This window comes from Eumetopias jubatus, unplaced genomic scaffold, assembly GCF_037043125.1.
Source record: "Eumetopias jubatus isolate StellerSeaLion01/CBP00866 unplaced genomic scaffold, mEumJub1_p1.0 scaffold_13, whole genome shotgun sequence".
Lineage (NCBI taxonomy): Eukaryota > Metazoa > Chordata > Mammalia > Carnivora > Otariidae > Eumetopias > Eumetopias jubatus.
Window position 1 is genome coordinate 14,113,889 of NW_028274819.1, and position 16,233 is coordinate 14,130,121.

At 35.2% G+C, this 16,233-nt stretch overlaps 2 protein-coding genes across 2 annotated transcripts; both read right to left on the minus strand.

Annotated features, from left to right (window-relative positions):
• Nucleotides 1–2,249: 2,249 nt before the first annotated feature.
• LOC114215210 (olfactory receptor 5J3-like) lies at nucleotides 2,250–3,200 on the minus strand. Its single transcript, XM_028111101.2, has one exon. The coding sequence runs from the start codon at nucleotides 3,186–3,188 to the stop codon at nucleotides 2,250–2,252; it is 939 nt and encodes a 312-aa protein (XP_027966902.1). The 5' UTR covers nucleotides 3,189–3,200.
• An 11,442-nt stretch (nucleotides 3,201–14,642) lies between these two features.
• LOC114215249 (olfactory receptor 5AS1) lies at nucleotides 14,643–15,581 on the minus strand. Its single transcript, XM_028111141.2, has one exon. It carries the CDS (start codon nucleotides 15,579–15,581, stop codon nucleotides 14,643–14,645), a length of 939 nt encoding a protein of 312 aa, XP_027966942.2.
• Nucleotides 15,582–16,233: the final 652 nt, after the last annotated feature.

The following is a 16,233-nucleotide window of genomic DNA, read 5'->3' on the forward strand; positions in this document are numbered from 1 at the left end:
GAGAAAAATATCACTGTCTTTCCAACTCCATTTGAATCTGCAAAAATCTGAATCTTCTGTGCTTCACAAAGAAAACTCTGGCCCTTTTTGCCTGGTTTACAGCAACACCAAAATCTGGCAAATGTTCTGGGGAGGAAATCTTTATTACATTTGTTGGTAGCTCTTCCTTCTAGCAGGATTTCATGCCTTCTAAGTACAGCAGGAGAGTGGGAGATTTCAATCTACCCCTGTGGCCCAGACCAGTTTCTTATACTCTCCACCTTCCATCCCAGCCAATTTCCTGTTGGGGGGGCGGGGGGGGGGCGGGGGGGGCGGGAAACAGCTGTGTTTTTAAGCTCCGATATAATCCAGTTCATCTCCTCAGGCCACATAACTGCTGAGAGGACCATTGTTTTCTCTTCCCCTGGAACAGTTACAAGGCACAGGAGCCCCTGCTTTGGAAGATGCCAATCTTTAATATTTGTATTGTTTGGGACAACACCAAACATTCCTCTCTGTTTTTTAGTTCTTTCTTTCTTTCTTTCTTTCTCTTTCTTTCTTTCTTTCTTTCTTTCTTTCTTTCTTTCTTTCTTTCTTTCTTTCTTTCTTTCTTTCTTTCTTTCTTCCTTTTTCTTAATTATTTAGGAAGGGGGGAGCAGAGGGAGAGGTAGAGAGAGAATCTTAAGCAGGTTCCATGCTCAGCACAGAGCCCAACACAGGGCTCCATCTCACTACCCTAAGATTATATGACCTGAGTGGAAATCAAGAGTCAGACACTTAATGGACTGAGGCACCCAGGCACTCTCAGAAGTTTTCCATTTAAATCTATCTATTATCTATCTATCTATTATCTATCTATCTATCTATCTATCTATCTATCTATCATCTATCATCATCTATCTATATCATCTATCTATCTAGTCCATTGTGTGTTCATCCCTCTGTTTATTTGTTTACCTGGTCTTCAGACCAGGTAAATGGAACCGTGTGGTGAAACCTGAAAAATATCTGCCCGAACCTCTCCTGAGTCTGCTGAACGCTTTCCAGAACCCTCCATGCAAGGCAAGCCTGCATTGTCAAGTGTGCCCTGAATCAGTGAGACTAGTTAGCTCACATATCCAAGTTCATGCCTCTCTGAAGCCTAAGCCCCTCTCACTCTCTTTTCTTCAATAGCTACTCAACTTCACTCAACAGATAATTCTTATCTTATCTTGCTTTTTTTGTTATTTTTACATAGATGTTGTTTTGATCACAAGGTACTTCATCCAGAAGTGCATATTTTCCTTTTTTTAATTTTGAAACATTTCAAACTTATAGAACAGATTCAAGAATAAGACGATTTGCAAGAATATTTAAATGATCTCTCCTGTGTTCCTTACCTATAGATACAAACTGTAATTGCTTATTTGCTTTATCAGTCTCTCCATCTTTAGCTTACTATATGTATATACGTATGTGTGTGTATATACCCATCTATATATACATATATTTCTTTATAATAGTAATGACATAATATTATTTTATATTATCCAGTACACTGTCATGCTTTCCAAAAGTTTGAGATGTAATATTAGGTAATGCATTCATCTTCACACAATACTTTGCAAACTCGTTTACCATATCCCTCCATTACCTGTTCCTCTAACAGCTTTTGTCCCATATCTTAAATATCTTAACATTTGGATCTCACAGAGTAACTGGTACAAGTAAAGGGACTAAACAGAAGAGTGTTGAATGAATAAATTATAACTAATGACATTAAGTTATTTTTTCTATAGCTATTCTAAGATACCATTAAGAAATATAATTTAAATACAAAAATGGAGATATATGTCTTTACTTGGATGATAGCATTTTTAGAACAACAACAACAAAAAGATCTGATCCAAGAAAATCATGCCAAGAGGCTATTTCACTTTTTCTCCGAAATAAGAATGCATTTGATAAATTCCTATTGTTGGAGTGTTTTTTTCATTTGAATCAATGTCAGAGTCTTTTAAATCCATAGTAATATCTTTCAGAGTTTAGCATCAGAATTTGTTAGGGAAAAAAAATGTACTAGGTCTTGAGAGAATGAAACTGTTGAGTCACAAAACAATGAATGGTAAAATACAGTGATTTTCAGTCTTCGTGTCAAACTCAACACTCATGTCTTCAATTTCATGAGACTACCCTGATTATAGTTTTGTTGGTGTTTGTGTCTGTGATACAATTTTAAGGAAAGTCTATCTATTTAATGTTAGGCTAACAAAGCCATGGACAAGATTGGGTCAGTTGGGAGTTCTCTTCCACCATATTGACCTTTTGACTGCATCTTTCACATCTTTATTTCGTAAGCTATAAATCAGTGGGTTTAGCATGGGGATCACCAATGTATAAAACACAGCAGAGACCTTCTCCTGTTCCAGGGAATACCGAGAACTTGGCTGGATGTAACTAAAGGTCACAGACCCATAGAATAAGGTCACAGCAGTCAGATGAGAGGCACAAGTGGAGAAGGCTTTGTACCTCGCCTCAGCTGAGCGGATTCTTTGGATGGCAATGATGATGCACATATAAGAGACCATGATGATAGTGAAAGTGAACATTGCAATGACCCCAGAGAATATTAAAAGCAGCATTTCATTGTTATGGGCATCAGAACAGGAGAGTTTCAGAAGAGGGGGAATGTCACAGAAATAATGATTCACAATGTTAGGACCACAGAAGTCTAGTTTGAGCAAACCTATTGTGTGCATGAGCGAGTTAATGAGCCCACCCAAGTAAGATGCGACGACCATCTGAATACAAACCCTTTGGGTCATTATGACTGTGTACAACAAGGGATTAGCTATTGCCACATAGCGGTCATAAGCCATCATAGCTAGGAGGATGCCCTCTGTCGTTACATATACTGCAAAAAAGAAACTCTGTAGAACACAACCAGAAAATGTGCTGGACTTGTGTTTCGACAGGAAATTGACCAACATCTTAGGAGCAAAGACAGTAGAGTAGGATATATCACAAAAAGAGAGGTTGCTAAGGAAGAAGTACATTGGAGTATGAAGATGGGCATTTAACCAGATCAGGATAATCATCCCCCAGTTATCTGCCAGAGTGGTGAAATAAATAAGGGTGAAAAGCAAAAAAAGAGGGATCTGCAAATTAGGGTTTTCAGTTAAACCTACCAGAAGGAATTCCTTCACCCTGGTATGGTTCCAACCTGCCATGCATTCAGGTTTATATAGCTTTTCAGTTGCAGAACAGGATGATATCACTCAAATGAAAAAGATATATGTATAATTTCCTCCATGATCCAGTATCCTTAATAGTATTGGGGTGTTTATGTTTACCCTGTAGTTGGTTGAAGAAAAGAAATTAACTTCAGCAGTGGGTTATATGTATACTAGACAATCCATTACAGTAACTCAAATTCTTGGAACTAGAAATCATTTTATGCCCTGCTTCTCAGTTTCCACATCATAAATATTGAGAGAAGGAAACTCTTCCAGATTCCAAGAAAGTATTAATTGGTAAAATTGACAGCCAAACCCAAAAATGCCTTATACCAAACCTCTGACTCATGCTAGGACATATACAAGTTCTCTGCTTACATCAGCTACACGCTGTGGCTCCTTGTGATAGAAATTATTTCCTTATCTTTTTGCCAAACTGTTGCTACTTTTCAACGCCTAGTTAACTCATGATGCTGACTTTCATAATATGCAACCCTTTTCCTTTCCAAATCTCAAACATTGGAACTTTTTTATGCCCCAATTTCTGCTCAGATTCTGCACTTGGAAGATCAATGACTGTGTCCTCTATAAGAGCTGAATTGAGAGGAGGAGGTAGAACAATCTTTTCTTCATTGAGTATTGTTGAGGCCAATCAAAAAATAGCAGTGCAATCTAATTTGAAAGCCCTTCCCTTTAGCATCTTTAGCTAACTTCACCTTTGCATCTTTTTTTTTTTTTTAAGCATTAAAACAAACTCCCCAAAAACCCAGTGTCAAGAGACAGGGTGTGAAAAAAAAAAAAGACAGAGTGTGAGGGCGAGATACTGCAACTATACCTATCAGATATGTCTTGTTATTATAAAATATTATATACAAATAAATATATAACTGATTAAGTATTATATGAAATATTATATATTTAAGTTCACAATTCTATAACTTCATAAGTATATACATGTTCTTATAATTTGAAATGACATATACTGGTTTATGACTAAAAACTGCTTATAAGACGAAGCAAAAAATCAGATAACACACAAAAAATAAAACTTAAACAATAATCACAAATAAAAATGTAAAAAACCCACTATCGACAACAACTTTGTCATACTGAGAGACCCCAGATTATAGCTTGGATAGTCTAATTTAAAAACAATACATGTTGATTTGAAGTCTATTATATCCAGGCACACTAGGGTTGTAGTAGGAAGAAGTATTAGCTTGTTGTAGCAAAAACAGTCTTAAGCTCTGAGAATCAAGTGTCTGTGTGCATGCCCTGGTTTTATTACAGACAGGATACAGCGACAAACTCAAGGAAAATAGAAATTAATTCTTAAAATGCCATTACTGGATTCATAAAATAAAATTATATCTAAAATATTTCTAAAATACTATTATATAGATATGAAAGGAATGGTTTTCCTTGTGAGGTAGTTAAAATACATTGTAATTTTCAGATATTCCATTTTAAGGAATTTTCCATAAATGTGCAAGTAGCCTTAAGTTACTATATAAACCAAATATTAAATACTGTAAACACACATGCAGACATGAAAATATTGAATGTAGGTATTACGTAAATTTTGCCCTTTTTCCCATAAAATGAAAATCTTTGAAGCCTTTGAAATATAAATAACTCACAAGTTAGGACATTGTTTTCTGGCTACTTGGGAACAATACTGAAATCATATAGCTGGTAGCAGGTTCTTTTAGCATGCAGAGATAGGAAATATTAAAAGTTTTAAATCAACCTACATTACCACTTCTTAAATATATTCACAACAAAACGAAGTCCAGAGTAAGCTAAATATCTAGTGAAGACGACCAGGTTTTCATGATTCTTAAAAGACTAATTGCTGAGAGTAGAGATTTTTTTAATGTTTGGTTGTTTTTCTTTTGGGGACATGAACTATAGCTCATGTGTAGATGTGAATCTCAGATGTCCACAGGTTGGATCATTAGCATCCTTTCCGGTCTCTTGAGACTGGAGCTAATCATGCCCCTGCAGGTCTTCTCACTCACCATTCACTAGATGCCTTTACCTTCACTTTGATAACATGCAACTTCCTTTTATAAATAAAACACTCACACATCTTGGGGTAAAGGCACAAAACAGAGAATAAATGCAATGCAGGAACTAAAGAAATGTGTTCCACTTGCATATATGCTACCCAGACAAATCTTCAAATGTTCTAATGATGAAACAACTGAGATTGTCTTTTTTTTTTCCTGTGAAATGGGAACATTCACACATGTTCTATCAACCTCATTGGTTCCTTATGAAATTAATCTAAATTAATGCATGACATCATACTCTCCAAACTTTAACAATAATTTACATTAAATTTTTATGAGATTTTACACACATACACAAACACACAGAATTGAATTGTATACTCTCCTTTTGGTTTATTTGTATAAAGTGTATGTTTTTCTTTTCTCTAATAATTCAATAGACAGCACAGAGCTGTGGATTATGTCTTATAATTCTTTTGTAGCTTCCATTCTACCAAAGTGTAGACACATTAGACACTGTGGAGATTTTACATATATTTCACATAGCTTTATTAGATTTTTGCGTAATTTATATTTTGCTCTCTTAATCATACAAATAATATATTTATTTCTGTATGTTTGGGAAAGGGTAGTGGATGGTTTTGTTAAGGTGTGCTGTTAATTTTAACATGAAAACAGAGTAAGTTACAATACATGCAGATAAATAAAATAGTGAAGTCATGTCAATCCAAATATTGTACAAAAACCAAATAATTATCGCAAATTTTTATATGCAGTTGTGAAGATACCAATAAAACAACATTACAGTGTCTTCAGATACAAAATAGAATATATTGCCATGTAATGAGAGAAAAGAATTTCAGAATCTAACAAAACAGTCAGTGAGGAATGGAGTTAGCTACATGATGAATTAGCGTTGCAAATTAGAAGCAGGGGGAAAAAAAGCAATATGGTTAAATGTAGCCAAATTAATGGCACAAACTCTAAAACCAACTGTTTCATAATTTGTGAAGTCATTGCTACAGTAACTCGAATAAGGGATCAGTGTCAATGGCAAGAAGAAAATCCTATATTTGCTGGCCAAAAATATCTTGGCTGATATACAACTTAAGTTTTCTGAAATGGAATCTTTGACTTTCTTGAGATGGGTTAGTTCCTTCAAAAATGGGGAAGTATTTCAGATCCTAGGAAGGTTAGATTTATTATGGAAATGGTAAACTTAAATTCACAAAACCCAGAGTTTAAGAAAACTTGTTACATTATAGCATCAGACTGATCACATTTATGAAACCAACTTCAAATACATAATCAGAAACTGACTTAGAACTGGGTGTTTTGTTGAAAATTGAAGGGAATGTTAGTATGATTTTAAACAGTATAAAGTAATAAGACCATTTGGAATTCACCATATTTATATATTCATGTATTAAAATATAAAGCATTTATATTCTTGTGTTGATTTAATTAGTTGGCCTAATAAGATAGAGAAAATAAAAAGAAATCTATAAATTCAATTTAAAATATAATCAGTTTAATTAAATAAGGTTATATATTATGGCAATTTTTGAGAGCCCTTAGAAAAATGATTGTTATAATTTACTAGTTATATAATTAGAGTACCCTGTTTTGCAATTTGAATCAAAATGTAAGGAAAAAAGTTGCTTTTTATGTTTATTACAGCAAAACACCACTTGTTAAATAAAATAATAGAAAACTAGCAATGAAAAGTCTTTTCTGTGTGGAAAAGTGATTCTTGAAGCTAACAAATAATTCACATTTCAAGAAATAGATGGCGAGTAATTTGTTCAATATTCCAAAACAAAATCACTATTCATATTAATTTCCAGCTTTTTAGATAAATGATATTTGAAGTTTGATATACTCATCTTATCCGTATGTTAATTGCTGATTACACACTGAAAATTTCATTATATTAAGATTCTCATGTATCATTCATGGAATTCTGGTGACATTGGATTAAAAAATGTATCTTTCTATATGCATCCATGAAATCCAGTACTAAATAACAAAGAAAGAAAGGAGAGAAGAGAGGGAGGAAGGGAGGAGGGAGGGAAGGGAGAAAGGGAGGAGAGAAGACAGAGAGAGTGAGAGGAGAGGGGACAGAAAATATCCATATAACTTTAAATACAAATTGTAAAATAATAGATAGCCTAAGACAGACATTAGCGTTTTTTTTTAAAGATTTTTATTTATTTTTTTGAGAGAGAGAGTGAGAGAGAAAGCGCAAGCAGGGGGGAAATGGTAGAGAGGGAGAAGCAGACTCCCCACTGAGCAGGGAGCCCAGTGTGGGGCTCATCCAAGATCCTCAAATCAGGACCTGAGCTGAAGACAGACACCTAACCAACTGAGCCACCCATATGCCCTAGAACAGACGTTAGAATTTCCATCATTATTTTAAAAGCTTTTGTAATTTCACTTTCATAGTGCAAAGTTCAATCATATGAAGAATGATTTGGTATTCAGGTAAGGATTGGAAATTGAAAATTTAAGAAGAATTACTAACATGACATTCTTAGAATATACTCGGCATTCTTCAACATCTAGACCTATGCCTGGCAAACACTACCATTTAACCCCCTTCCCACTCAAGATCACAGACATTCTTTAACCTTATTTTATAGCTATAGGTCAGATTTTACCTCCTTGTACAAGCTTTTCATCAGAGTCCCATAGTCAAAATCTATGTCTTTCTCTAGAAGTGCCTAACAGAATGCCTGGTTTATCGAGTTGTACAATAACTATTAGTTGAAAAACTGAATATATTTTATATTACTCTACTCACCATCTTTAGAGTTTTAGGTAGAAATAAATAATAGTTGTAAAAATTATAAAATATGGAGGGATTGATTAAGATATTTGTGCATGTCTATGTGTGATATGTGTGAATGTGTGAATAACTAAAGATGAAAACAAATAATAAACTGAATAATTGAGCTGCATTCCAGAATTATCAATGAAAAGCTTGCACCACAAGCAGAATAACCAACAATTGCCTATTCCTCTATAAATGGATGACAGCACTCAAACTGACCGTAGTGGCTGACATAAATTCTGTGAAAATATATTCGCTAGTGAAATGTGAAGCAATACTTGTTAATATAAAAAACTAAGACAGATGGGCTATTTCTCAGAAATGACCGGTAAGGATTAACTTATTCAAGAGTGATTCCTCAACAGGCTGTCTTCTTGCAAATTTGCATGGAAATCAACTACAGATCAATGTGAAGGCAGTAAGGAAAATGCTGAGGTGAGGAAACAGGGAAGCCACATGTCAAAAGCTTCAACATCAGCAATTGGACTCCATGCCCCTGATTAAACCAGGAAAAAAGATGGTGTTTCCTTAACCATGAAGCCTGAGCTAGCAGATGAGGCTCCTGTCTAACTAATTATTGTATTAGAGGTTCTTGATCTTTATCAAGTCATGGGGACGCTGATGCTTCCCAACATATAAATGTTGAGGTGGAATCTTTGGGTGGCCATTATTTTGCCTACCATACCCACTCGATGGTCATTAAAAAAAGTTTCTAAGCAAAATTACCATTTTTACACTGTAGCCACAGATTTTAGGCTTGTTTGTATACTATTTATTTTCATGATGGTGATAACAGTTATGGGCTGGTCGACTCACAAGACACCTTATTTACTGGATGATTTGTTCCTATAAGGCTAATCTTTCTATGTGGGCAAATGTCCACCCCTGTCAGCCACATGTGAACATGGCCTGCACCCTGAGGCTTGTCACTTAACCATCCTTATGTTTCCACACTTCGTCCATGACCTACAATTTCACAACCATACTTTGGTTTGGATGTTAAAGAGCAGTGCTTCTCAGGTTTCTAAGAAGTGAAAAAGATCTAACTACAACTTCAGTGGTGGTCTTTTTATTGGATGAAGGTAAGTGAGCTGACAAAAACAACTAAAGTCTGACAGTCATGCTATGCCAAATAATCAAGAAGACCACCCAGTTTCGGGGGGCAAGTGAATTAGCCTGGAATGCTTGGCCTGGCAAATTTTATACTTCATAATTATTCTGTTAAACAGCCAAGGAGGGATATGCGTCCTGGTTCATAACTTGTATTATATCTAGATCAACATCAGCAGTCTTTGAATTGGGGAAAAGCCCAGATGTTTGTCTAAAGTGTACCATCACCATCCTTGGACATCTTCTTTTGGAGGAGTCTTAGATGGTTTGGCTCCTGGTTTAGTAAAAGGCTTCAAGTGTCACCACACCTTTGTTTGTTATGTCCACAATCCTAAATGTACATACTTGCTCCTGCAGCGATGTCAGGGATCATGTCTACAGCACTTTTTAGGGGAAATGGAAAGGATCACTGACATAGTGAGGTAGAAATCATGGAAGCCACCATTTTGGATAGGAAAGAAAGAATTAGAGTTAAGAGTTAATTTGTTCAAAACTAATTCTTTGCTGGCTATGAAAAGTTAAGAAAATCAATTATGATACAATGTTGTGGTGGATCAAAGATGGCTGTCAACTCATTGACACACCTCCCCTTGAGTCTGAGGTCACCTTCACAACTTATTTCTCAACAGAAGACAAAAGGGGTGATGTTCTGGGACTTCCGAGGTTAGGACCTGAGAAGCTAGTAGCATCTGCCTTAGTCTTTTGGAACACTTGCCCTTGGGTTATCATAAGGTCATCTTACTGAAGAGAACATTTGGGAAGACCAAAAGGAGATGCCCTAAGACTGCATGAAGAAGAGATGCCCAGCCAACCTCAAGCTATTCCAGTCCCACGTACTCAAATGATCCCAGATGAGACACCAGACACGGGGGAGAAAGGAGACTATCCCTATCTAGCCCCTTCCTACATGGTAGATTCCTGAGCAAAACAAATGGTGGTTGTTTTTAGCCACCAGATTTTGTGGCAGAGAAATATACAACCAGAACAAATGCTGGCAGGGCAACTCAGGTCATATATTATGACATTATTTGTATAGCTCCACCCTAAAGGTTTGGACTCCAGCCCTTGCTCACCCAGATGGGTGGTGGTGCCCCTTTGTGGCAATGTCAGAGTTTTCTCTTCTTGCATGGTCTCAATTGTAAGGCTTGTTTTTCAGCCTCAAAATCAAGTTTTAGAAGCTGGTACTCTCCCCCAACTAGTGAATTTTGAGTTTGCAGAAAAGAGCTAAAACAGGGTTTGGCCGTGACATATGGGTATTCAACCCTATCCTCTGATGGGAAGAAGGAGGGTTTGTTGCTTCCCCAAGAATATACATTAAAAGCCACATATCCTGCTTCTCAATAATGATGGCAGATCCAGCCAGATTATCATACATTATCTCAAAATGGGATAAACATTGATGAGAACAGTATACTTGATGTTGCTTCCATCTGTGAGGAGGGATGACACCAGGAGGTGGTGCCAGGAAATTTTTCTTTAGTTTGCTCAAGAACACATAAAACAGAAATGATTTTTGTGGAGCATAAGACCTTTTACCTTCTTACAGGAGGGAAATGATATGATAAAAATCCTGGGTTTTATAAACAATGAGGACTATGTTTATATAAAAATGCAATGTTATTAGTATACATACTTAATTAGAACTAATAATATAGCAGTTATAAATTACAGCATGTCCTCACCATACTTAGCAGCTCAGAGAAAGTATGGATTCTCAATTAATACTTAGCCCAGTCTCTATCAACTGGGCAAACATCTCATGTGTTCCAAGAAAGTATTTTTTATTTATTTCTCAGACAAAAACTACTTATGGATGTATTCTTTTGAACATATCTTTTAAATATGACCAACAATTTTTTTTGTTTCGTGTCACTAGAAAAAATGGTATTTTTAACTCCTGCCATGAAACTCACTTGCCCCTGCCCTCCAATGCTCAATGTAAAGGTAATAAAGATATAGAATTGTCACATAGACTTTATTTCTGACTTGAATAGAGATCTGCATTAAAATGTAGATATTATTACAGAAGGAACACCATTTTTAGGATTTAAGTTTGTATACTGCATTGCTTTCTTATAACTGAAATGTAATATAGCTTCTCTGGTAACATTCTTTCTCACCACAGACAGAAGCAGAAAAATAAATCTTATAAAATGTGATGACCATAAATACCCTACTTTATTATAATTTTTTTCTCTACTGTAGCCCACTTCTTGATATATATCCATTCAGCTTTAAATTTATGTGCTTACTTTATTAAAATTATGTGTTAATTTTCTGTGTTCATGCAGTAGATCTTTGAAATAAATCAACATTAGGGAAATAATGCAGAACAAAATAAATCTTATTGAGATGTTCTTACCAAATTATTATTCTGATATGTTCAGGTAGTGACCTCACTCTCATGGGTTTCATTTGCTTTATGGACAAAGAAATAGTCTTGACTAAGTTCAGTGGTCTCACTCAGGGGTAATTTTGCCTCCAAAGAGACAATTAGCAATGTTTGGATACATTTAGTTGTCCTAGATAGGGAGGATGCTACTGTAATCTAATGAATACAGATCAGGGATGCCGCTAAATACCCTAAAATGTACAGAGTAAGCCTCTCTTCCTCCCCAATAAAGAAATATTGGCCCAAAATATCAATAGGAACTTGGGTTAGATAAACTCTTAACAATTTTATAGTTTACAAATACACTGCAGTCAAAAACTGGGCAGAAGACATGAATAGACAGTTTTCCAAAGAAGACATACAGATGGCCAACAGACACATGAAAACATGCTCAACATCAGTGGTCATCAGGGAAATACAAATCAAAACTATAATGAGATATCACCTCAAACCTGTCAGAATGGCTAAAATCAACACTACAAGAAAAAATAAGTGCTGACAAGGATGTAGAGAAAGGAGAAACCTCTTGAACTATTGTTCAAAATGTAAACTGGGCCAGCCACTCTGGAAAATAGTATGGAGTTTCCCCAAAAAGTTAAAAATAAAACTACCCTATGACCCAGCATTTGCACTACCAGGTATTTACCCAAAGAATACAAGAACACTAATTCAAAGGGATACATGTACCCCGATGTTTATAGTAACACCATCAGCAATAGCAAACTATGGAAACATCCCAAGTGTTCATCAACTGGTGATAAAGAAGATGTGATACACACACACACACACACACACACACACACACACACACACACAAAATAGAATATTACTCAGCCATAAAAAAGAATGAAATCTCACTATTTTCAACAACATGGATGGAGTTAGACAGTATTACACTAAGTGAAATATGTCAGTCAGAGAAAGACAAATACCGTATGATTTCACTCACATGTGGAATTTAAAAAACAAAACAAATGAACAAAGAGAAAAAAAAGAGAGAAGGAGGCAAACCAAGAAATACTCTGAACTATAGAGAACAAACTGATGGTTACCAGTTGGGAGGTTGGGGGGGTGGGTTAAATAGGGGATGCGGATTAAGAAGAGCACTTGCTCTGATGAGCACTGGGTGTTCTATGGACATGTACATCACTATATTGTACACCTCAAATGAATATTACAGTGTATGTTGACTAACTGGAATTTAAACAAAAACTTAAAAAAAATAAAAACAATGACAGCAGCAACAACAAAACCAAGTACACTGCAGTTTATTTATTTTAAAACTAACTCATTTTAGAAAATGAAAACAAGCCTCAAATTTAATAAGCCCTATTAAAGAACCTGATCATTTTTTTAAGCAACCTTATATCCATAACACGATGGATGGTCGATAAGGAATCAGCTCATTTCACAATACTCCCATCAATGTTTTCTTAAAAGGAAATTTCACTAAAATTAAAAGAAAAATTCAAACTAGCCTATAAGTTTCAGAAACTAGTAAAAAAAATAACAAATTAATGGCATTGTACTGTGTACTCAGGTAGTCTTCATAGGAGGACAGGTATTTTAACATACTGAAGGTCATTAATTTGAAAATTGAGTTCTGCATTTTTGTTTTTTGGGTTTGGTTTTGTTTTTTTTTTTGGTTTTGTTTTGTTTTGCTTTGCTTTTTTGCTTTCCGGCAACATCTCAGACATTTGATGTGCTTCACAGATATTTTTGAAATGCCTAATTTCTTCTGGGAATCAAACTTTTATTGTTTCTTAAAATAGTAATATAATAGTAGAAAAATAATGAACAAGGGTATACCATTACATTATAATTGGCAGTAAAAGCTTTACGTGTATTCTAGGAGATGGATACATATTTGATCACCCAATTCTGAAATCATACATATGCTAATAGCTTTACATATATTAATTCACTTAATCCTCAAAGCAAACGGTGGCAATGGGCAATATCTTATTCTTGTCTTATCTCCATTTACAGGGTTACATCCAGTATAAACTAATCTAGTCATTCATACTTTCATGCTTACTAGAAAATGCACAATATTATATATTCACATGTACAAAATTTATTCCTTTAACTTTGTCAAGATAAAACAAAGGAAATGGAGACTGAAGGATCACAATCAACCACAAAAAATGTCTGATAATTTAATCAACAAAAAGTGATCCCAGAGCAAGGAGTGTTTATACTTCAGTTGGTTTGCATTGTCAATTTACAGAATAAAATAATTAAAGCCATTGTTCAGCTCTTCTTGAAAATAGGGACTCAAAGATTAATTCAGTAACATATAGTCAAATAATTAGTAATGAATACAGTTTATAATCTTGATGACCTTTACAAACTTGTTTGGTTTTCACATGTACCCACTATGAATGGAACAGTAGAGGATCTCTTACACTAATCAATCTAGCCCAAAGAAAATCAGTGTGCTATAACTTCACTCTGTCCTAATATTAAAGAGACCATTGTTATGTGACTTCTATCTGATTTCCTAACAACCTGTGAAAGCACCACTTCTTATCATGAGTGATATCAAATGTCCCTGATGATAAATGTTCTGCAAGTGCAGAATCTAGACTCAGTTTCCCAAACAAAGAAAGCTACACTTACTCACTCATCTTTCCATCCATTTATTCTACCCATTCATCCATTAAACACACATGTAATGAGAATGTGCCATATGTCCAATACTGTATAGGAGTTGGAATGATAAACCAAGATACATATCCCCTGCTGACAAGGAGTTTCTAATATGGGTAGGTTGACAGATAATTCAACATATATCTTTAATATAACATGATAAAGAACATAATGAATCAATGCACAAAGTTTTGTGAACACGAATTGGAAAGCAATTATTATTATTTATTTTATTTTCAGTGTATTTCACAGAGTAGAATAATTTTGGAGAGCACATTTCTGAATGAGAGGACAAAAGTGTTTTAAAGTATTGAGGATGAAAAGTTATCTTTATTTCTGAAAAATTGTAACAAATTTCAAAGAGTTGACATACAAGGTGTTTATGGCATGATGATATTGGAAGGGCAGCTATATCTGGAATATTCTTAAATGTTTTAAATTCCTATTCATTTAAAAGTCCAGTTTCTTTCTAATAGCTTTTTGAGGGCGCTCTTTACATCCTTATTTCTGAAGCTGTAGATTATTGGGTTAAACATGGGAAAGACAACAGTATAAAATATGGCAACTACCTTGTCAGTATCTAGGGAATAGCTTGTGGTGGGACGTAAGTACATAAACAGGAGCGTCCCGTAAAATAACGTGACTGCTATGAAATGGGAAGTACAGGTGGAGAATGTTTTGCTCCTGCCCCTGGAGGACTTAATGTTCAAAACAGTGATGAGGATACAGAAGTAAGAGATAAATATGACCAAAAAAGTGCTGGTCTGAATGAAGCCACACAAGGCAAAGAGCAAAAGCTCATTGATATGGGTATCTGCGCATGATAAAGCCAGGAAAGGTGGGATATCACAGAAAAAATGATTAACAATATTGGAGCCACAAAATGGCAGCCTGAACGTGAGGCACACATGTACCAACGAAGTCATACTTCCACTGAAGTAGGCCAACACAATGGAGCAGATACAGACTCTCCTAGACATAAGTGTAGAATAGAGCAATGGGTTACAGATGGCTGCATAACGATCATATGCCATTGCTGCCAGAATAAGGCACTCAGCATCAGCAAAACAACCAAAGGAAAACATTTGTATTGCACAGCCATAGGAAGAGATGCTTTTCCTGGATGCTAAGAAATTCACCAACATTTTAGGGGCAATGGCTGAAGAATAGCAGATGTCTAAGAAAGACAAATTGCTGAGAAAATAATACATGGGGGTTTGAAGGCTTAAGCTGATATTAATTAGGATTATTAAACTCATATTTCCCACAAGAGTTAGTATATAGACTATGAGAAATACCAAGAATAGTGAGACTTGGAGAGGGAGATAATCTGTGAATCCAACAAGGAGAAACTCAGTTGGTATGGTATAATTGCTCTCCAACATCTTGGTTTTCTTGTTTTTCTTGTCCAAAAGAGATGGTATCAAAATACGTGAGTTGACTTGAGTGATGTATGAAGCAAGAATATCTTTATTCTCCCTTTTAAGGAAGCAAATAGAAGGATAATAAAATCACAGCTAATGACATTTTCTGTGATCTGTTTGTTTTCTTTTTTTGTCATTTTCTTTAAAAGAGGTAATTAAAAATCTTCACTGATACCCGAGGATGTTATTCTGAGTTGGTGTTCTGAGATGCAGTAACTCTCCAAAAGCTGTGCATATTAAGAAATGAGATTAGTTCCTTTCAAGCTGAAGGGAAAAGAATGTGGCTTGGTTGATAAGATCTAGTAGAATTGTGAAAGTTGCCAAAATCCTTAAAGCAAAGCTTAGTTTGTCCATCTTAAAATCACGTTCTTCCATGTAAAGGAAAGTTGAAAAAAATTCTAGGAAAAAAGTGCCCACAGGTAAGCTAGATAATTCTACAGAAGAATGTCTGTGATCTTGGGAAGTAGTTTAACATATAAATTAAGACACAGAAGTTACTGTAAGAGATGACTAGGTTCAAATCTTAGCTTTGCTACTTACTGGTTGTGTGAGTTTGATAAAGTTATTTAACCACTCTGTGATGGCTAGAGGAATAAATGAGTAGATATTTGTA